Genomic DNA, 22,755 nt, shown 5'->3' with positions numbered 1-22,755 from the left:
GGACTACGATCAATTGATCTCTGTTTTTTCATTTCTGCTTCTGGCCCCTGCTTGCAAGCAGTGAAATGCCACTGCTATAAGAAACAAGTCGAGAATTATGTAATGTATGTCCTTTGTAAGAGCCAGAGAGACTAGTCGAGTTCTAAAGAATAACGATGAAATATTTCTTGGAACCAGGAAGCTGGTTAAGAAAATACAATCCGAACAAGATTTCTCAACTACACTAATAAGAAGAGCTCAATTACAGTATGTAAAAAAGCAATAAATCCAGACACTGATGCTGTTTCAGATTCTGCTAGAATCCCTCCCAAATGTGGAACGCCTTATCCAATCAGATACCACCAACACCCTTGTACGCCAACTGACTAGCTTGCTGAAATATGAAACCAAACACATTAATGTGATCATTGGAAAAACTTACTCGCACTTATTGTTCACACCAAACAGATAGAGTCATATACACAACTTTTACTAGTGAACCATGGCTATGTATTTTCACTTAAGTTTGTAACTCTTAAAGTTATACATTGTTTGGTTTGATGTAAACACTGTGTACGGTAATTTGACAAGACTTACCTTGCATATACTGAATACCAGAGCCACTGAGTACTGTGACCTATTGAAACCCAGTCTCCAGGGAGTTGAGCTGCAGTCTGTTCCCCACCCAAAGGTGCAAATTGCCCCAAATGCCTATACCTGTAAGAGAGGGAAAACGAACAAACACGAAGCATAAGATCAACAAAGGTCAGAGTTAAACACATACTGTCAACTCTAAGCAAGAGTTCATAAGATTTCCTATTCAAATATGAATGTCCATTTTCTTCATAATTAAGAGGTGGTCTACCTAAAAGGATGGAAGCGATGGCGCCCTGTTCCTCTAAATCTTAGTGGACCTTCTGGATTTGCTTCACATACTTGCAAGCGATTGAAACAGTCAGCGAGGTAGCTACCTTGTTGAGCCGCAACCTAGTTAGACAGCAATGACAGAAGAAGCATAAGATAAGGAATAGAAGCATATAAACAAGAGAAAATAATCTCTATATATTCATTCACCTGTGCTGTAGCAGGAAGATTTTTCATCTGAGAGTCTACTTCAGCAAGTAGTTTCTTGAACTTTTCGATGTTAATTTCAGCAACTTCTTCTGAACCCTTTAGTAAAGCATTAAAGTTTTTCAACTGCTTTTTCTTCAGATAAAGCTCCACTTGAGGGTACCTCTCACATATGTCTTGGATCACTTCTTTAAAATCGTCCACTCTTAGCGTACCTGAATTGTTCTTGTCTGCCTTGCTAAATATGATTGAAATATCTTCCTGAAATGTATATTTCAACACTAAATGAAACGGAAAAGTTCAGAACAGAAACAAACGAATCAAAATGCCAGAAGTGTGAGCATAATGCTGTCAATTCCTGATCTTGATTTTCAAACGTCGTACCAATATGAGGGAGAGGGAGCATGGAACAGTTAAGTAAAATTAAGTTCCCTTAAGTACATTTAGGATTAGTAAATGAGAGTTGTTGCAAGTTGAGACTCCTTCAGGTTCCAAGAAATGCTGCTAAATTGTTGAAATTCAGTATAAGAAATCAAAATCTGAGTATAACTTTACCATGACACTGCGTTGGTTTACTGTGGCGCAATCTCCTAGAGCATAAATATCTTTGCATCCTTCAACTCTGAGCCATTCATCCGTTGCTAAGATTCGCCTGTTTGTCTGCAAACCATCAACGAGAACAGATTGGTACGAACGTGAGTTGGTGCTGAAACAAGTAAAGATTAACAAGAAATGCAGTAATACTAAAATTGAACATACCTGACCAATTTGCTTCATGAAATCCATAACGACAGGACGAGATCCAATGCCAGTAGCCCAGACACACATTCCATATGGTATGATAACAGTTTGTCCAGTGCTTCTCTCTTTAGTTGATATTTCACGATCGCTTACTTTCACCACCATTGATCCAGTTTTCAGCTCGATACCGTCTCTAGCAAATTTTTCCTCAGCAAAGGCTGTAATTCTTTTGTCAAACCTGAAAAGGTGAAATATTGAACAGCTTATTGCAGATCCTCACACATAGGTGCGCAAGCAAACAAGTTACAAGCTATAATATCGTATGAATTGCATCAATTGATCGAAAAGCATATTTCAATCCGACCAACATAGGTTCAAAATCAAAAGCTATGATGTAGTATGTGGAGAGAATGTTACTTACATGTTGAGTATATTATCTCCGGCCTCAAGTAGTGTTATACTGACGTATTCTTTAAGTGCAGGATACAACTTGGCGAGGTCCTCTTTCACAAAATCGTGAAGCTCTGCAGCAAACTCTACACCTGCTGGACCACCTCCAACAATCACAAAGTGAAGAATTCTCTTCTTCTCAGCTTCACTTATGCTTGGAAGGCTTGCCTTCTCGAAACAATCTATCACAGTCCTACGAATTCTCAGTGCATCTTCGACTTCCTGCATTGAAATATCATTGCTTGCTCTTCAAAAAACTATATAATGTGTACCTATACTTTCATTTTTGTGCTTATCTTAAGTATTGGTTTAGTTTATGCAAGATCGAGTCACAAGACTTAAATGTACCTTCATAGACTATTCTTTAATTTAACAAAGACAGTTGCTTGGTAAAGGTACCTTTAGAAAGTGTGCATTCTCCACAACACCAGGGGTGTTGAAAGTATTTGCTCGAGCGCCCATAGCAATCACCAAGTAGTCATAATCTACGGTAAACTCTTCTATACCACCACCCAAATGAATTGGTTGGGTTGTTTTACAGTGAACTTTCTTGTTTACTGTGTCAATCTTATAACACTCAGCTTCCTTGAATTCAGCATCAAGGTTTTTCTGTTACACATAAATACGCGACAAGGCATCAGTAAGGGTGAAGATGAAAAACAACAAACATTAGATCAGTGGATGATGTGTATAACCTTTTTGACAATATTACGAATTGGTTCTACGATGCTCCTTGCTTCAACTGTGCCACAAGTAACACTAGGTAACAGAGGAGTAAAGGCAAAATAGTTGCGAGGAGACACGACTTGGACAGAATAAGAAGGGTCTTTCAAATTCTTAAGAAAACTTGTTCCTGCCCAGCCTGTTCCAAGCACTACAATTTTCTTCTTCTTCTTAATAATATCATCCTGACCTGCATCAGCAAATGCAGTGTGACATACAGTAGCTAGCCCTCCGCCACTGCAAAATTCGATCATAAATAAATTAGTGCCCGCGATATGAATCATCTATGTAGTCCACTATATTCAGGGGTCACACCTTCAAACAATTATTTGCGAAATATGACAGGTAATTGAGGAAGCAAGTAACCACAAGTGTTTGGATTTGCTGAAATCAGTGGCGGGAGCAAGGATTTTCACTAAGGGGTTCAAAATATGAAAAAGTAACCAACACGAAAGCCAGAGTGAGTTCAACATCTACTATCTATATGTACAAATTTAACATAAACCGCGTAAGTTTCATTTGCAATGATTTAAATTCCTCATCTTTGTGTCTATTATGAATGTAAGTTTTTCTTTAGATAAACAAACTCTACCCAAATTGTTGACTTAAAAAATGTATCCATTTATGGTTTCAACATTGCGCACACAATTCAATGAGAAATCGAAATGATAATTAGTATTTTTTTCATATTTTCTGTATTATGGCAAAATACTCTGATCAATCATTCCAAAATGGAGTAACAGATTTCGAACCCAATAAATCAACCCTGTCGTTGTACAATTCCGGACTTGTACCCAAAAATGATGCCAAAAACATTTTTATGTTCTGTTTTATATATAAGAGATGTTAAATTTCCTTCCCATACGAGAAAGTAAGTCACCGGTTCAAAAACTGATATAGATCCAAGTTTTGAATCCCATGTACTATAGTACTATTACATTTTATTTTTCGAATCCCCCAACAAACAAGACAAATAAAAATATTAAATTAAACAAGCAAATACTAAAATGAGAAAGAAAACAAACAACAAAAGTTGACAATACCTAACAGTGAAAAGCACAAGAAGTTTAGGAAGATGAGGGTAGTCATTGAAAGCCCTAGAGGCTCTTTGAAAAAAACTATAACCACTCATTATTATTATTATTGTGTGGCAACCTAATGAATTTACTTTACTCTTTCAATTTATATAATAAAGAAGGAAACTAAGGAGAAATTTGTCAAAATTTTTAAACTTTCCATACATGAACGTAGTTACAGCAGAGCCACTTTTTATTGTTTGTTTGTTTGTTTTGCTTTTTTAAGGGACTACTAGTGGAGTAACTGTCAAGTAATAGCCAATTTTAACGCTATTTGACTTGTCAAATACCTAAAAACTAGGGAACCTGTCATTGTTTGATCTCCATCGTATTAGGACCATGCAAGTACAATCATACCTGGCGGTTAATGGTTATGGTTAAAAAAATTAAATTGAAACTTTATATTTCTGATATATATAAGATAAATATTTATTTTTTTTTGTTTATTTTTAATTGTCATAGATTCATAGTTTTCTTATTAGAGTCAAATTATAAAAATATATTTTACGATGTTTTTTTTACATCATATTGATATTATAGTATTTTTTTATATAGTTTTAAATAGGACAACTTTCACATATAGCAAACAAAAAAATCATATTTGTATGCTATAGCAAACTTTGCATAATTGTGCTCCATAGCAAACATAAAACTGTATAATTTGCTATACATATACAATTGTATAATTCGCTGGCCTAAATTGTATAATTCGCTGCCCTATTTCGCTGCAATTGTATAATTTGTTTTGCATACAGTTGAATCGAATTAAAATGTATGTATATTGAATAATTATAAGTGTATAGCAAGAAGATATATGTTTTTCTCGCTTTATACAAAAACAGAAACACAATATATACACTTCTGTTGTATAAAGCTAGAGAAAATTGTATTTCACTGCAATTGTATAATTCGCAATTGTATAATTCGTTGGCCTTTTTCTCTGCAATATTTGAAGTAAAATGTTTGTAAATTGTATAATTAAGTGTATAACACGAAGATATACATTTTTGCATGTGTATATACAATTTTCTCTCGCTTTATACAAAACAGAAACAGAATTATACACTTCTGTGTATAAAGCGAGAGAGGCGAGCGAGAATGGAGAGTGGCGAGCGAGATTTTTGGGAGAGAGACGCTGGCAAATTTTAGCTAATGTTTGCTATGGAGCACAATTAAATCAAACCCTAGCTATTCCATTTAATTTAGGTTATTAGTTTGCAATATTTGAAGTAAAATGTTTGTAAATTGTATAATTAAGTGTATAACACGAAGATATACATTTTTGCATGTGTATATACAATTTTCTCTCGCTTTATACAAAACAGAAACAGAATTATACACTTCTGTGTATAAAGCGAGAGAGGCGAGCGAGAACGGAGAGTGGCGAGCGAGATTTTTGGGAGAGAGACGCTGGCAAATTTTAGCTAATGTTAGCTATGGAGCACAATTAAATCAAACCCTAGCTATTCCATTTAATTTAGGTTATTAGTTTGCTATTTTTGAAGTAAAATGTTTGTAAATTGTATAATTAAGTGTATAACATGAAGATATACATTTTTGCATGTGTATATACAATTTTCTCTCGCTTTATACAAAACAGAAACAGAATTATACACTTCTGTGTATAAAGCGAGAGAGGCGAGCGAGAATGGAGAGTGGCGAGCGAGATTTTTGGGAGAGAGACGCTGGCAAATTTTAGCTAATGTTTGCTATGGAGCACAATTAAATCAAACCCTAGCTATTCCATTTAATTTAGGTTATTAGTTTGCTATTATATACAATTTTCCCTTTTAAATATCTAAAAAAATTTATTTAAAATATCGAATTAATGTAATCTAATTTAACTTTAAGAATTAATTAAAGGGATAATTGTATAGAATGACAAACTAATAATGTAAAATAAATATAGTAGCTACCGTTTGATTTATTTGTGTTCCATAGCAAACTGTTTGTCAGTCACCTATCTCCCTCATATTTTCGCTCGTCACTCTCCCTCATATTTTCGCTCGTCACTCTCCCTCTTTCGCTTCTATTGTATAAATTGTGTTTCTGTTTGTATAAAGCGAGAAAAAATTGTATATACACATGCAAATACATATATCTCCGTCCTATACACTTATAATTATACAATGCAAATATTTCCCTGCCAAGTCTCTTTTGCCTTTTTCTCTTTCTCGTTTTATAAAAATTCAATTTGTATATAATTTATCTCTTTCTCGTTTTATACAATTTGATTCAATTGTATATTCCCTGCCGAAGTCTCTTTTGTCTTTCTTTCTGCCGAAGTCTCTTTTGTCTTTCTTTCTTTCTCGTTTTATACAAATTCAAATTGTATATAATTTTTCTCTTTTTCGTTTTATACAATTCAATTCAATTGTATACAAATTCAAATTTTATGCAGATATAAAACACACATACAATTGAATTGAGAGACTAATTAATAACGATTTTTATGCAAATGAGAAGCTAACAACAATTTATACAAATGGCCTGCCAGCGAAATTATACAAATCTAAAGAAAAACCAACAAATTATATAATTGCATCTTTGTATATATGTATAGCGATATAGACATAACTTTTAGATTAAGGATATTTTGGACTTTTGACATTGCATTTCTTATGCTACGTGTCATGTATGAATTGTTTGTTTGCCTTCTCATCTCCCCTTTCCTCAGTCATCACTCACCGCTATATAGAAGATGAGATTACACTTATATTATATTTTATGATTTTATCCAGCTCTGGCTTTTCTTTTTTCAATTATTTGATTATAAACTAAAACAAATCATTCAAGTGAAATATGCATCAAACATGTTTGATGATATGCCTGACTCATCTTATTTCAAGTGATGCTCACAATTTTTTTTTATTTATTTTTTAGAACAATGGAATTATAGTTGAACAATGGAAAAAAGTTATTACATCCTTACATTTTCAGAAAGGAAAAAGCTATTTGACATGAAATTTAATTAGTGGTTATAATTTTAGAAAACACAAGCCCTTTTGGTAGATGTACACAACTGTGAAGAGCAAATGTATTCTAATAAATATCATTTATTAGCATGCTTCATCATCTCTGTTCCTTCAAATAAATAGTAATAGTTATGAATGGAAGAAAAGAGAACACAACACCAGCATACATTAGCTACACCTCTCCACCAAGGAGGTGCACAATGTATAATACCATTATATTCATAATGTTAACAGATATTCAGTACTACAAAATAGTATTGTATTTCATCTATTATTCAAAGTCACAATAGTAGGGCATCTCCGTCTAGTTTCACTATAAACATGGAAAATTGCGTAGACCTTTCGTTTACTCCATGGTCGAAGGAAGAGGTTGAAGAACGTTATTGGAGTATTAAACAATGTGGCAATTATTTCTATGGAAAAAATTTATGATAATTATGAATATAGTGGTGGACGGACAATATTATAATTGTTCACTTTTATATTTTTGCATTACTTAAGCATTCTCATTTGTGATGATCATAGAATACCTAGTTTTCTCTAGCTTTTATTTTCTTCATGCTTGTTAATTAGTAGAGAGTTCTCATCTCGTTGGAATAGTAAGATATGGCCTAACCTCCTTGTTTGTACTTATCCTTATTGATATCTTTTTATTTTCAATAAAAGGTCCCTAGACACTCACATTTGCTAAAAAAAGGCTACTTGACTTGTCAATTACCTAAAAACTAGCGAACGAGTCTTTTTTTTTTTACGTCCAGCTTATTAGGACTCTACAAGTTCAATCGTACTTGTCGACGGTTAATGATTATGATTAAAAAATTATATTGAATTGGAATCTGAATCAGACCGGTCATGATTAAGAAAGTCAAATTGAATTGGAATTTGAACCAAAACAATTGTGTACATAAGACTCGTCTTAGACATTTATTACCCTTGTCCAGTTTAATTGTCATACTTTTTTTTTAGAGTCAAATTATAAAATTTTTGACTAACATTTTATACAATATTTTTTCATCATATAAATATGCAATTTATAATATTTTTCGTATAATTTTTAAATATCTAAATTTTTTTTTTAAAATATCAAATTAATATAATCAAATTGAACTTTAAAAATTAGTCGCATTGACATTCCAAAAACGCAACATTACAATTAAAAGTGGTCATGAATAGTATTTGATTATAAATTTGATTTAAAATAATTTATTTTATAAAATATATTTTTTTGAATAAGCTTGGAAGAACTGATTTGCCTTGTTTAAAAAAGTTAATTCTTTTCCTGATATAACTCATACAACGTTTTTACGTTGACGTAATAATAAGAATTCTAGTCCAACTTAAAATTGGAATTGCTATGTTTTGTATATACTATAAAATTGATGAAAACCAAAATATTAAATCATTGTCATATTTTCTAACCATGGTATCTCAAATATGGAGTTTTATTACTATCATAATTCTTGTAGGTATATTCATCTCACCCACTATTCAATGCCCCATTAGATATGGAGATAGATGGAACGAAGATATTGATGATCCAAAACCAGACAAAAATTTCACTATAAACATGGAAAATTGTGTAGACCTTTCGTTTACTCCATGGTCGAAGGAAAAGTTTGAAGAACGTTATTGGATTATTAAAAAATGTAGCCTTGATTTTCATATAACAATTGAAGATAATTATGAATGCACAGGTAGATGGCCAATATCAGAATTCTATGAGGCCTTAAAGCAAGTTGAGATTTTCAAGAATAATGAAACAGCGCTAACACAACATATTTGTTATTTAGCTTTTTCAGACAAAGTTGAGGATAGTGTTTCCCATATCAAAAGGCTTTTTAGATTATTTCCACCTGAAGAGACGCTAGGAGAATTATGCTTAGCTTTAGATCCAACTATGATTATCCATCAACATTGTCCTTATTGCGCTTCTTAACCATGTTTTTATTTATATATATTTAATCAACATTGTTAGTCATGAATCATGATGTTTAGCAAATTTTGGATTTGTCTTCATCCTTATTGTTGTCAAAAAATTTTTATTCAATGAGCTCCTTTTTTTTAGTCTCTTTAAAAAAGAATGATATTTTTTTTTTATGTTATCATTTTAATTTCAGTTTTTCACGTGACATGTTTAAGGCCACATGATTCTTTGCACGTGGCATGCCACAGGATCCTTTCCACGTGACATGTTTAAGGCCACTATATTAAAGAGCAATTTTGTACTTTTGATCAAACTTTAATTTAGGACCACAATATTCAAAAGTTTTTTTATATTATTAAACTTTATGTCAAGTCAAATCATATCATTTTTTGTGAAACGAAGGGAATAACATGATAGAGGCTCGACTAACAAAAGGTGGTGATGCTCCATTAACTTTTTGACACGTGGATAAGTGAGTCATTTATCTACTTAAAGCAAAAATGCTAAAAAATATATTTACGCAATAAATTGAATTAAACAATTATAAAAAAAAATGCAAGAGAAATTATATGTGCATTTGTTGCTTTTATTTTTTAATTGTTAACATTATATTAATTCTGAGATTACATTGGATATGTTATTATTATTGTAGTTTAGGTTAGTTTGAAGAATTTTTATAAACCTAGAACAAAAATAAAATAAATTTTATAATTGATCTCAATCCCATTAGAAATAATACATTTCACTAAATATATAATAATAAAATAAAAAATAATTGTGTATTCACATTTTATATTTGTTAAAAAGTGGTCAATCAAATTACATATTATGACTTTTAAACCGAATCTGTAATTTTTTTATTTTTTAAAAAACATTTTTGCTGATGTTAGAAAAGAAGTTACAGCAATGTCGACAAGAAATAACGATCATTTTTCAGATCTTGATTTTCTCTCTAAATCTAGCCATCTTTAACTTAATTAAATCATTATTTTAAAAAATTAACAAAAACATAAAATATTTTTTTAAAAGATAAAATAAATTAAACGTATTCCACCAAAATTTTAAGCACTATTCTATATAGAGTTGTCAATATAGGCTAGCACATTTCATCCGGGTTAACCCATACAGGCTTCAACATTTTACGGGTCAGGCCGGGCTAGCCCATTTTCGGTGTGGGTCAGAAAACAATCGTCCCAATCCACAAGTACGTGGGCTACAGGTTTGCCGAGCCAGCCCACTTCATTTAAAAAATATATTATATTTAGAATTATTAAATTAAATTATAAATTATAATTTAAAAATATTATCATAAATATCGACAAAACAATATTACATGATGTTAATGTTACTATTTTTTAACCAAATCCACAAATAAAATTATCTTTGTAATATTTATTAAGTTTTTTTTTCAAGTAAAAAGTATATATATCTAAAAAGAAATATTAACTTAATTGTTTTGAGTTTGTACTCTCTTTAATTTTAAATTTTAATATTATATTATATTTTTTAATTAATTTTTGTTGGCTCACGGGCCGGCCTTACCGATATTTCTCAAGCCCTACAAATCAACAGACTTATTTAGGCCGGGCTAAAATACCCTTTCTCAAATGGGCTCCAAAAATCGTAGTCCAGCCCTATTAAATCCCTGGCCAGGCCTCCCCAACAGACGTAGCCCATATTGACGGCTCTAATTCTATATTATAAAAAAGGTAGAAAAAGTAATACAAATTATATGACATATTCCCAGCGTCCACTTTTATTTGTCACGTTGCGCTTTTGAAAGTCAATTTGACTAATTTTTAAAGTTTAATTAGACTAAATTAATTTGATATTTTCAACAAGAAATTTAGATATTCAAAAGATATACGAAAAGTACTATGAATTACAATTTTTTCATATTAATATGATGAAAAAATACATCTTAAGTTTCTAATCAAGTTCTTATAGTTTGACTCTAAAAATAGAAACCATGACAATTAAACATGAATAGAGATAGTAGAAAATATAACATATCAAAATAAATTTGTCATACCTACCTATGACTACGTAAATATTCAATATATTCTCAAAATATTAAAACAAAGAAGATGTAAATTCACGTTTTAATTTCTCTTGCACAATTTTTTTTTATCTATGTTCGATTCATTTCATTGTGTAAATATACTTACTCTCTCTTGTTAGGGGTAGCATTATAACTTTAAAGTAAATAAATGACTCATTTATTTGTGTGTCAAAAAATGAGTCAATTTCCTAAATGGTCACTTAAGTTAAGAGAATTGCCTTGAAATATCATTTATGTTTCATTTAGGATCAAAATATCACTCAATTATCACTATTTTCCTCTAAATATAATTGACACTTTAAAATCATCTCTCTCCTAATTGGCATGACATGTTATTAAAGTCTTTTTTTTAAATAATAGACTAATTTAATTCATTGAACCTATTTAACTAAAATAATGATCATATTATTTTTAATTTGTTTTTAATCTATTAAGAATAAATTTTCATACTTAAAATCTTTTATCATAATTAAAAAAAAAATTTATGTTATGAAGAATACATTTTTAAAAAATGTACTATAATTTTATCAATTTTGAATACTTATAAATACATACATTCAAAAAAATATTGATATACAAATCACTCATTAACGCTAATTTACATCAGTTAACCATAAGTTGTATAATAAATCAATAATATTAAAGGTCAATACAATAATACTAATTGTACATTTTGCAATTCATGCTTCCGATGTTATTTTTTTTTTTTGAAAAAAAGAAGAAGAAGAAAGTGAATAATATTATATTTTTTATCCATAAGAAATACTAAATACCTCAAAAGTCTCCTTAAATTCTAGTTGATACGCCCTGACATTAATAATTATTTTTAAAAAAAAACTAGACCTATTTAATTCATCAAACTTATGTCTCTAAATAAATATATAAAATACATGAGAATTTATGAAGATTATAAGAAAAGTAATTTAAAAAGTCTAGTAACTTTATATATTGTCACCAAACAAAATTCAATGAAAAAATCTCTGCGTGCACTTATTACCTGATAATTTTAAAATTCCTAACTAAATTATTTGAAAATTTTAAACAATTTTTTTAATAAAAGTATTAAGATAAATTTGTAAGGTTGACAAAAAAATTGGTAAGAAAGAAAAAATTATTATTTAACTTTTTTAAATTTTATTTTTATTTTTCTTCTTTTATTCTATATTATATTATATTATATTATAACTTTTCATACAATTAAACATCAATAAATAAACTAATAATTAATTGAATTTACTTATTTAATTCATAGTATACATATTATATGAGATTAATATACTGATAAATAAAAATCAAAATTTTATTTTCTAAAAATATTATTCACTTACTATTTTCTTTTAAAAAACGATATTGTAAGTATATATGGATTTCAAAGCATCCAAGTAATTTTTTTAAAATAATTAATCGACCTTTAATATTATTGATTTATTATACAATTTATGATTAATTGAATTAAATTAACGTTCATGAGTGATTTGTATATCAATGTTTTTTGAATGTACGTGTTTATAAGTATTTAAAATTGATGAGATTATAGTACGTTTTAAAAACGCATTCTGCATAACATAAAATAATAAAAAGTTTAATTATGATAAATGATATTAAGTATGAAAATTTATTCGTAATAAACTAATTAAAAAAATTAAAAACAATATGTTCGTTATTTTAGTTAAATGAGTTTAATGAATTAAATTAGTCTATTTTTAAAAAAAGATTTTAATGACATGTCATGTCAACTAGGAGAGAGTGATATTTTTGAATTGTCAAGTGTATTTGGATAAAAAAAGTGATAGTTGATATTTTGATCCTAAACATAAATAATATTTTAAGACAATTCTCTTAACTTGGGTGATCATTTGAAAAATTGACTCGTCCAAAAATTAATAAAATCTTACCTAACTTTTGTTGGTTGAACATCTACCATGTTGGAATTTTTGCTAAAAGCTGCACCTAAATATTTGGAGTACTCCACTACAGGGGAGTGAGTCAGACATGCCAAAAGTCACATATCACCACATTGGGTTCCTCTCCGAGCAACAAGGGTTATTCATGATTATGGTTAACAATCAAATCAAATTGTAATTCGAATTAAACTGATTAAAAAAATATATTTTGTTTAATTTAGTTAGGTTTAGTTTTTAAATTTTAAAAATTGATACTATTTGATTTGATTTTGATTTTACTAAAAAACAACTTCAAAAATAACCAAACCGAATCGATAAATTGAATATATAAATATTATAATTATTTATATATTATTCATAAATAAATTAAAATATTTTGTTAAATTTTAATTAACTTAATATGTAACTTTATCATTTTATCAAGCCCAACACTTTAGCCCAAGTATGACAATCTCAAATCCAAGTCAATCAAAATCCATTTTAGTCTTTACATACACTTCACATAAAATAGTCACACACTCTAATATTGCTTAATTGTTTGACTGAACCAACATTAATTTTTATGTAGATTGTTCATGTAATTTGTGTTTTTGTCAATTGAGATACGTATATATTCAAAAAAATTATTATTTTCAAACCATATAAACTAGAAAAACTGAACCAAATCCAACCAAACCAACAATAACCAACCTACGGTTATTTTTTTCGTTTGGCATGGTTTGGTTTTAGAAATTTAATAAACCCGACTAGATTGGTTTGGTTTTGATTTTAGTCAATAACCGATCCGAACCGAACGACAAACAACCCTAACAAAACCTATAAATAGAAGAAACATACTCCCTCCGTTTACTATTGTTTGTCAGATATATTAAAAATAGTTGTCCAAAATTGATTGTCAATTTAATCAATTAAGAACAATTAGTCACTTTTTTCCAATTCTGCCTTTAATAATTACATAACTATTTATTTTAAAACTTGTGTCTCATTTGTTTTCATTAAGATAAAGAAGTCTGAATCTGAATAAACATCTGAATATTAAGATTTGAGTGTTTTGATCTGAATACACATCTGAATATTAAGATGTGATCTCTAAATCTGAACACTAAATAATAATGTTGTTTGTTTTTAATATCTGAATGTGCAAGTGAAATTGAACATTATATTAATAAAATATTATAAAAAATTTCATTTCAACAAAATATATCACTTTTGATCAAAAAAATTGAAAAGTTTTAATAATCATGATTTGCGTACTATTTTTTAATTCAAAAACCTTGATAAACAACAATACACCAAAAATATTATTGCAACCGTTCTTGACACACGTCAATACAAGAATATGATTAATATAAAAAAAATACTTGAAAGAATTTATGAAAACTTACCAGTTCAAGAGGGAAAAAATGGTGTTTGATTGAGAAAAGAGAGAAAAAAAGGTTTTAGTTATGAGATAAAAAGGCACGTCCAAAGCAGAAAAGCGATGATTTATTATTTGATAACTTAACAAATGAGTCTGAATATTGTTAAGAGTCTCTTGGAGATCTGATTCATTCAGACCTCTTCAGACCCCATTAAGAGGTTTTTCAAAAATTTAAACAAGTGAACTTAATGGCTGATTCTGAATGATTAGATTCAGACCTAAAAACAAATGTATTAATGGGCTGAATCTGGATGATTAAGATTCAACCTCCGTTAAGTGCAAACAAATAAGGTCTTAGTCATTTTAAAGTTACAAGACCACTTTAATGTGAAAAAATTGTTTTTATAATTTTCAAAAAATTTTAATAACGATTGATAGTAGGATTATATTAATCAAATTACGCTTTACATTAATTTTTTCTTAAAAGTTTCCTTATTAAAATTTTTATCCTTTCCTAATACAACTCGTACCACGTTTTTACGTTGAAGTAATAATAAGAGTTCTAGTCCATCTTAGATTTGAATTGCTAGGTTTTGTATATATAAAATTGATGATAACCATAATATTAAAGCATTGTCCAATTTTGTAGCCATGTTATCTCAAAGATGGAGTTTTATTGCTATCATAATTCTTGTAGGTATATTCATCTCACCCACTATTCAATGCTCCATTAGATATGGAGATAGATGGAACGAAGATATTGATGATCCAAAACCAGACAAAAATTTCACTATAAACATGGAAAATTGCGTAGACCTTTCGTTTACTCCATGGTCGAAGGAAAAGTTTGAAGAACGTTATTGGATTATTAAAAAATGTAGCCTTGATTTTTATATAACAATTTATTATAATTATGAATGCACAGGTAGATGGCCAATATTAGAATTCTATGAGGCCTTAAAGCAAGTTGAGATTTTCAAGAATAATGAAACAGCGCTAACACAACATATTTGTTATTTAGCCTTTTCAGACAAAGTTGAGGATAGTGTTTCTCGTATCGAAAGGCTTTTTAGATTATTTCCACCTAAAGAGACGCTAGGAGAATTATGCTTAGCTTTAGATCCATCTATGATTATCCATCAACATTGTCCTTATTGCACTTCTTAACCATGTATTTATTTATATATATTTAATCAACATTGTTAGTCATAAATCATGATGTTTAGCAAATTTTGGATTTGTCTTCATCCTTATTGTTCTTGCTTCTTTCCTTAAATTAGCAACTGATTTCATAATATTATGTTTTGAATATGGTTAATAACCCACTCACACTTAGGCACAACAACAGGCTACAAGCTGCACCTAAATATGGTGTTCCTCTCAAGAAACAATCAATCACTTTTTTTCTATTTTGCCCTTGATAATTAAATAATTATTTGTTTCAAAGTTACAAGACTACTTTAATGTGAAAATAATTATTTTTACTATTTTAATAATAATTGATAGTAGGGTTACACAGAAACTAGCAGCGTGATCCTTATCAAAATAAAAACCTAGCGGAGGGTACGATGGCTACTGCCAGCAATGGTTGGCTGCCTCTTCCAGGTGGAGAACCATCACCCCTTCCAGTAATTCCTTCATACTTGAACTCTTTAACCCCAAAAACTGCAAAACTTAAACACTTCACTGTGAATTCTAAGAGGTTTTAACCAAACTAAGCCATTATATAAAGCCATTCACCAAAATAATATGTTTTTCTAAAATTTTACAAAACTAGTATAAACGTATTCCACAGTAACGTTTTAGGATATATTTTATTTTTTAAAAGTTGATGGCGTCAGATTGATATACGTTACTCACAGTAACGTTTTACTCCTAAAACGTTAACGTTACTGAAAATAACATTTTAAAAGTAAAACGTTACTTACAGTAACATATATCAACCTAATACTGTTAGTTTTTTAAAAATAAAATATACCCTAAAACGTTACCGTGAAATACGTTTATACTAGTTTTATAAAATTTTAGAAAAATATATTACTTTGGTAAATTGTTTTATATAATGACTTAATTTGGTTAAAAATTCGAATTCTAAGGCAGAATTCAAGATAGGCCTTTTAAGAGATAGACATGCTTTAATTCGACTCACCACCATGGAGGATTACATACACGTAATATCAAAACCTGTATACTTTCTTCGTGCCAAAGATGGATTTTACCAGATGAGGCCCATTAAGTGCAGAGGCGAACCCAGGATTTGAAGGTTTTGGGTGCACCAATATAAACATAACTCAAATATAATGTATAAGTTAAACTGAAAATAAAACAGGCTTCCAATTGCACAAGGGCACTTCTATATTTATTATGGATGCACTGTTAAGTTTATCTTAATTTCTACCAGTTTCTCAAAATAGATATACATATATACATATGATTTTTTCAAAAGTTACACGTGCACCTGTGAAATTAGGTCTTAGGCCTAACTCACACCCCAAAAGCTAGCTCAAAGGGAGGAGGATTGCCCAAGCCTTATAGGGAGTCCACTCATCTCATTAACCACCGATGTGGGACTTTTGTCATTTTTTAACAGCACCCCAATGGTATAGTGTGGGAACCATGGTTTAACCATAGGCAGAAACAACCACTGCACTGCAGAAATCCAATGGTGAATTCTTTTGCTGCACTGGATAACAAGGAGGAGGAGCAAATGGAGAAGGATACCAAGAAAGCACATTGAAGAAACCTTACCCCAGGCCACGAACCAGGTTCGTGTAAGTTGCTTTTAAGTAAAGACAGAATAGAGACACAAACACTTATTGAATTAAAAACCTTCCTCACTCAAGGAAGGAAAAACCTCGTTTTATTAATTCAAATATAAGATTTTGTGATTACAACTCAATAATCAAAAAGTCTTATCTCTACTACTCCCTCGATTTACTCCAATCGATCTCTCCAAAAGGCCAAACCCACCTTTTGTTACAACCCTCACTAACACTCAACCCTACAAAGAGCCAAACCCACCCTTTGTACAATAAACTGTGAATTACAATTAAGAACAAAGACAAGACAAATAGTTTTACCCGATAAAACTTTCTCACTCAAGAATGTTTTGAACGTAGCAATCCTATCAACTTTGAAGACTTCAATTTGATGAATAATTCTCCCTTGTTCTCTGCGTGAAGTCGTGTAGTTCTTTTCTGCCTCGTGAAGTCGTGTAGTTCTTTTCCTTATTTGTATTGACTTGTACCTTTAATATATTACTTTGACTTTGACAAATAACTCTATTTTAGTTGATCTCGGACTTCTTTTGCTGCGTACATTTTCTACTTGTTCTTTGCGCTTTTGTCTATCATCAAAACGAATTAACGATTCTATCACGTTCTATCATATTCCCCCTTTTTGATGAAGACAAACATGTAACGTGTGATGCATGCGCAAATAACTCTTCCCCCTTTTGACGAATCAAAAAGACACAAGCAACGGCTAACCAACACTAATCAATATCCATAGCAACAAAATACGCCCAGCCAGGTGAGCAATGTAAATTGTTCTGGCAACAAAACAAGGAACAACAATACAGAGTGAAACCAGCTAAGAGAACCAAGTTCAGACAACATGCTTTGTCACTGTGGAGGCTGACCAGGTTTAGTTGAAGCTGAAGCCAGCATATCCAAAACTCTGTCAACTCTGGCATTGTTAGCAAGTTGCTGCTGCACCAACTGATCCTTCAACCTGTGTATTTCAGCATTTGAGGAATCGAGCTCAGCACGTAACTTCTGATTGTCTGATTCAAGAGAGGCGTTCTTTTCTTCAGCTACTTTAAGCTCCCTAAGTAACTGAGCGACAGGACCAGATGGACGTGGAGACGCAGTTGCAACCTGCTCTGACTCCATAGGAATGCCACAATCAGCAAGGATAGTTTGAGTGAACATGTCTGCACGAGTTAAGATCCTGCCTTCACCCAATGGTACTTCAAAAGCATCAAACACCCTAGTCAATAGGTTGCCAAAAGCTAACTGATGGGAGCCTAACTGAGGATCCACAATTCGAGCAAGATGTTTGATAATCAATGTAGGCCAATCAATGCGCTCTTTGCACTCAAGTGCACTCATAAGTCCCATGTCTCGTATGGAGGCAATGTGACGTTGGTGACCTCTAGGCAGTATCACCTTATGAACTATTTCAAAAAGAAGCTTATGCAAAGATCGCATTATTCCCTTTAAAACAGTTTGAGCCCTGGAGTTGACTCTACCTTGCGAGAATCGAGCTGGCAGACTTGAGTACTCATCGAAACTCCAATTGTACTCATTTATACCTACAGATGGTATATGCAATATTTCCCCAAGCTTGGTTGCATCAAACACAATATCAACACCCTTTACACTAGACGACACCACATCTCCTTCTAGAATTACCAAGTTCGTATAGAAATCGACCACTTCCTGTTCATAAATCAAACTGGGTTCTAGAAATAACTCCTCCCACCCCTGAAACCTTAGGAGTTCACAAACCTGCTTCACTAAATCCATTGACATTATATCAGGATGAAAGGTTCTACCCCTAAGCACTGATTTGGTTTGGAAGTACTTTTTCCTTCCCACTTTTAGAAATTTATCTGCAGTTTTTTTCGCAGATTTTGTTTTGGATTGAGGGGTTGCAGAATGTTTTCCCTCAGACATGGCATCAGTATCAGAAGCAAGATCCATTGGGGAGACTGATGAGGGAACAGGAGACTTACCCAAACGTCGACGTTTCACCCCAGATGTTGTATCAGCAGCTGGCTTGACCGCATGCGCACTCCTTGTGATTGGCCTGTGTGGACGAGCCGGTTTGACGGCAATATGCTTTCTTGGCCGCCGTGGTTTTGTAGGGTGAAGGGAACTCAAAAGAATATCGTCATGGATTTGAGAGGGTGGTGGGTTTTTAGGAGTGGTTTGGTGAGATGGTGAAGAAGGGGGGATGGTTGGGACAGTGGTTGTGGGAGATGTTGGGTTTGGTGAAGGTAGGGTTTCGTGGACCGGTGATGTTGGGGTTTCTTGGACTGGTGATGGGGGAGATTCGATGATGGGTGGTGATGGGAAGTCAGTAGCGACAGGTGAAGATGCACCTTTAACTGGTGATGATGAGGGGGTTACTTGTGGTGGTGGAGATGTAGATTTTGGTGGTGGAGATGGAGTTTTTGATGGTGGTGATGAAGGTGTGGTTGGGAGTTGGGTTTCGTCCCCAAGATCGGGCACCCCCTCAACAACTTGGTGTTCTTCCCCCTGAAAATATGCACTATCAGACGAGCTTTCGTCATCGGAGTAGGCTACAAGTGGATTAGTCATGGTTATGGAAGGGATTGTGGTTTCTTGGTTTTCTGAAGAATGAAGATGAGAGAAGGGTGGTTGCTAGTTTAGAGAAAGTGCTTTATTGGGGGTGGTTTTAGTGTGGTAATCAAGGGATTGGAGTAATTATGGGGGATTGACATCGAGGGGACGTGCACTGTGACGGTTGCACCTGCTTGTCAGGGGGCATGGGAGAGAGAAGATGAAATTGATTTCCCCCCCTTTTGTTTTTTGTTTTTTTTTTTTTTTTGTAATTTTTTTTTTTTATTTTTTTTTTATTTTTTTTTTATATATATATATATAATTTTTTTTTTCAAAAAAAACAAATTATTATTATTTATTTTTTTTTGTAAAAAATTGACATTTTTTTTTTTTTTAAATAAAAATTATGTGGAACCATCTTGACTGAACCTGGTTTATACCTCAGTAGAACTTGGTTGGGCATGGTTCATTCCAAGAAGATGAGCCCTAACTCAAGTCTATTTTTCTGAAATAACTCTCTTCCTAGTGCCTTGGTGAAGATGTCCGCAACTTGATTCTCAGTTTTGCAGAACTCCATAATTATGTTTCCTTTTTCAACATTATCACGAAGAAAGTGATGTCTAACATCTATGTGTTTGGTGCGCTTGTGTTGAACTGGGTTTTTGGCCATGTTTATAGCACTTGTGTTATCACATAGAATAGGAATACAACCTGTTTCTATACCAAAGTCTTTAAGCTGCTGTTTTATCCAAAGAAGTTGGGCACAACAAGAAGCAGCTGCAACATACTCAGCCTCTGCAGTAGATAGAGCCACGGAATTTTGTTTTCTTGTTGCCCAGGATATCAAACATGGTCCTAAGAAGTGTGCCATCCCAGAAGTACTTTTTCTATCAACCATGTGTCCTGCATAATCAGCGTCAGCAAATCCCTTTAGATCAAAAGAATCACCAGTTGGATACCATAGAACCAGGTTTATTGTACCTTTCAAATATCTCAGGATTCTCTTGACAGCTTTGAGATGTGATTCCTTTGGACACGACTGAAATCTTGCACATAGACCAACACTAAACACTATATCAGGTCTGCTGGCAGTGAGATATAGGAGTGATCCAATCATACCTCTATATCTAGTGTCATTGACTGGTGAACCTGATTCATTTTTATCAAGCTTTGTTGTTGTCCCAATGGGGGTATCATTAGTCTTAGCTTCATTCATATCATACTTCTTCAGTAATTCCTTGATGTACTTTTGCTGATGAATTGATGTTCCAACTGGAGTTTGCTTAATTTGGAGTCCCAAGAAGAAATTCAATTCTCCCATCATACTCATCTCGAACTCACTATTCATTAGTTGTGCAAATTCTACTCCTAGTGAGTCATTGGTTCCTCCAAATATAATGTCATCTACATATACTTGGACTATGAACAGATCTTTACCTTGTTTTCGAAGAAACAGTGTATTGTCAATCTTTCCTCTTGTATATCCATGTGTGAGAAGGAAAGTAGACAATCGATCATACCATGCTCTTGGTGCTTGTTTCAACCCATAGAGTGCTTTGTCCAGTTTGTATACATGGTCAGGATATCTGGTGTTTTCGAAACCTGGAGGTTGTTTTACATACACCTCTTCTTGTAGGTAACCATTTAAAAAGGCACTTTTGACATCCATTTGGTAGAGTTTAAACTCCATGTGAGCAGCATATGCAACCAGTATTCTAATTGCCTCAATTCTTGCTACTGGTGCAAAGGTTTCCTCATAATCTATACCTTCTTCTTGGTTGTATCCCTGTACAACTAGCCTAGCTTTGTTGCGCACTATTTGACCTTGTTCATCGAGCTTGTTTCTAAACACCCACCTAGTTCCTATTACTGTTCTGTTTTGGGGCTTTGGAACCAGGTTCCACACTCTGCTTCTTTCAAATTGGTTGAGTTCTTCTTGCATAGCACCAATCCATTCAGAGTCTAGCAATGCTTCCTTTGTATTTTTAGGCTCAATCAGGGACACATAGGCAGAGAATGCGCACATACTACGTAGTTTGGATCTTGTAGATATGCCTGAGTTAAGAGGAGTAAGAAGATTTTGCAGAGAGTGAGAGCTTTGATGTTTCCAATTATGAGTAGGAATGCTTACTGGTTCTTGAGGTGCAGATGAACCAGTTTCATTAGCAGACTTATCTCCTATTTCAGATGTTTTGTCAGATGGTATGGGTTCTTTTTCCCGTGTTTTTGGGTCTGACGGCTTTGAGCAGGTTCCCTCATCTTGTTCATCCTCTGAATTTCCTTCAACTTCACTAGAATGTTCATTAAAAACAACATGGACACTTTCTTCTACACGGTTTGTTCTTTTATTCAGTACCTTGTAGGCCTTGCTTTGTGATGAGTACCCTAGAAAGATTCCTTCATCACTCTTGGCATCGAATTTTCCCAAATTGTCTTTGTCATTGTTGTGTATAAAACATACACATCCAAAGGCCCTAAGATGTGCTAGATTTGGTTTTCTTCCTTTTAGTAGCTCATATGGTGTTTTGTTTAGCACTGCTCTGATCATACATCTATTTATTAAATAACATCCTGTATTTACTGCTTCAGCCCAATAGAATTTTGGAAGTTTGCTTGAGATTAACATTGTTCTTGCAATATCTTCCAGTGTTCTATTTTTCCTCTCAACAACACCATTTTGTTGTGGTGTTCTAGGTGCTGAGAAGTTATGCTCAATCCCATTTGTAGTACAAAATTGTAGGAATTGTGAGTTCTCAAACTCCAGTCCATGATCAGATCTGATGCTAACTATTTCTTTGTTGAATTTCTTCTGAACCAGCTTTGCAAAAGCTTCAAACATAGTGAATGTCTCGTCCTTTGTTGCAAGAAACAATGTCCAAGTGAATCTTGAGTAGTCATCAACTATTACAAACACATATCTTTTTCCACCCCTGCTTTGTACACGCATTGGTCCACACAGATCCATGTGAAGCAATTCAAGTGGCTTAGTAGTACTTACTGTCAACTTTGGTTTGAAGGATGACCTAACCTGTTTTCCTTGAATGCAGGTTCCACATACTTGGTTGTCCTTGAAACTTTTGGTTGGCAGTCCCCTAACTAGGTCTTTAGATATGAGTTTGTTTATAGTTGTCATGCTAATGTGTCCCATTCTTTTGTGCCATAGCATGGAGCAATCTGAGAC

General features: G+C 32.4%; 1 protein-coding gene across 1 annotated transcript; it reads right to left on the bottom strand.

The window, feature by feature from the left end:
- Positions 1-95: 95 nt before the first annotated feature.
- LOC107024247 (external alternative NAD(P)H-ubiquinone oxidoreductase B3, mitochondrial-like) lies at positions 96-4,118 on the bottom strand. Its single transcript, XM_015225187.2, has 10 exons — positions 4,008-4,118; positions 2,937-3,201; positions 2,641-2,850; positions 2,213-2,463; positions 1,810-2,029; positions 1,606-1,710; positions 1,054-1,311; positions 845-966; positions 577-696; positions 96-373 (listed from the first exon to the last, which is right to left on the bottom strand). Exons 1-10 carry the CDS (start codon positions 4,094-4,096, stop codon positions 286-288), a joined length of 1,728 nt encoding a protein of 575 aa, XP_015080673.1. The 5' UTR covers positions 4,097-4,118; the 3' UTR covers positions 96-285.
- Positions 4,119-22,755: the final 18,637 nt, after the last annotated feature.

This window comes from Solanum pennellii, chromosome 7, assembly GCF_001406875.1.
Source record: "Solanum pennellii chromosome 7, SPENNV200".
Lineage (NCBI taxonomy): Eukaryota > Viridiplantae > Streptophyta > Magnoliopsida > Solanales > Solanaceae > Solanum > Solanum pennellii.
Note: the sequence above shows the minus strand (reverse complement) of the source record. Positions and strands in the feature narration are given on the sequence as shown.

Bases quoted from the DNA above. Each gene is read 5' to 3' on its own strand.
- LOC107024247 (XM_015225187.2), bottom strand. From the start codon at position 4,096: ATGAGTGGTTATAGTTTTTTTCAAAGAGCCTCTAGGGCTTTCAATGAC. The intron at 1,312-1,605 runs GTAAAGTTATAC...TATACATTTCAG, and splicing joins TAAACCAACGCAGTGTCATG to GAAGATATTTCAATCATATT. The intron at 967-1,053 runs GTGAATGAATAT...CTGTCTAACTAG, and splicing joins ATCTTCCTGCTACAGCACAG to GTTGCGGCTCAACAAGGTAG.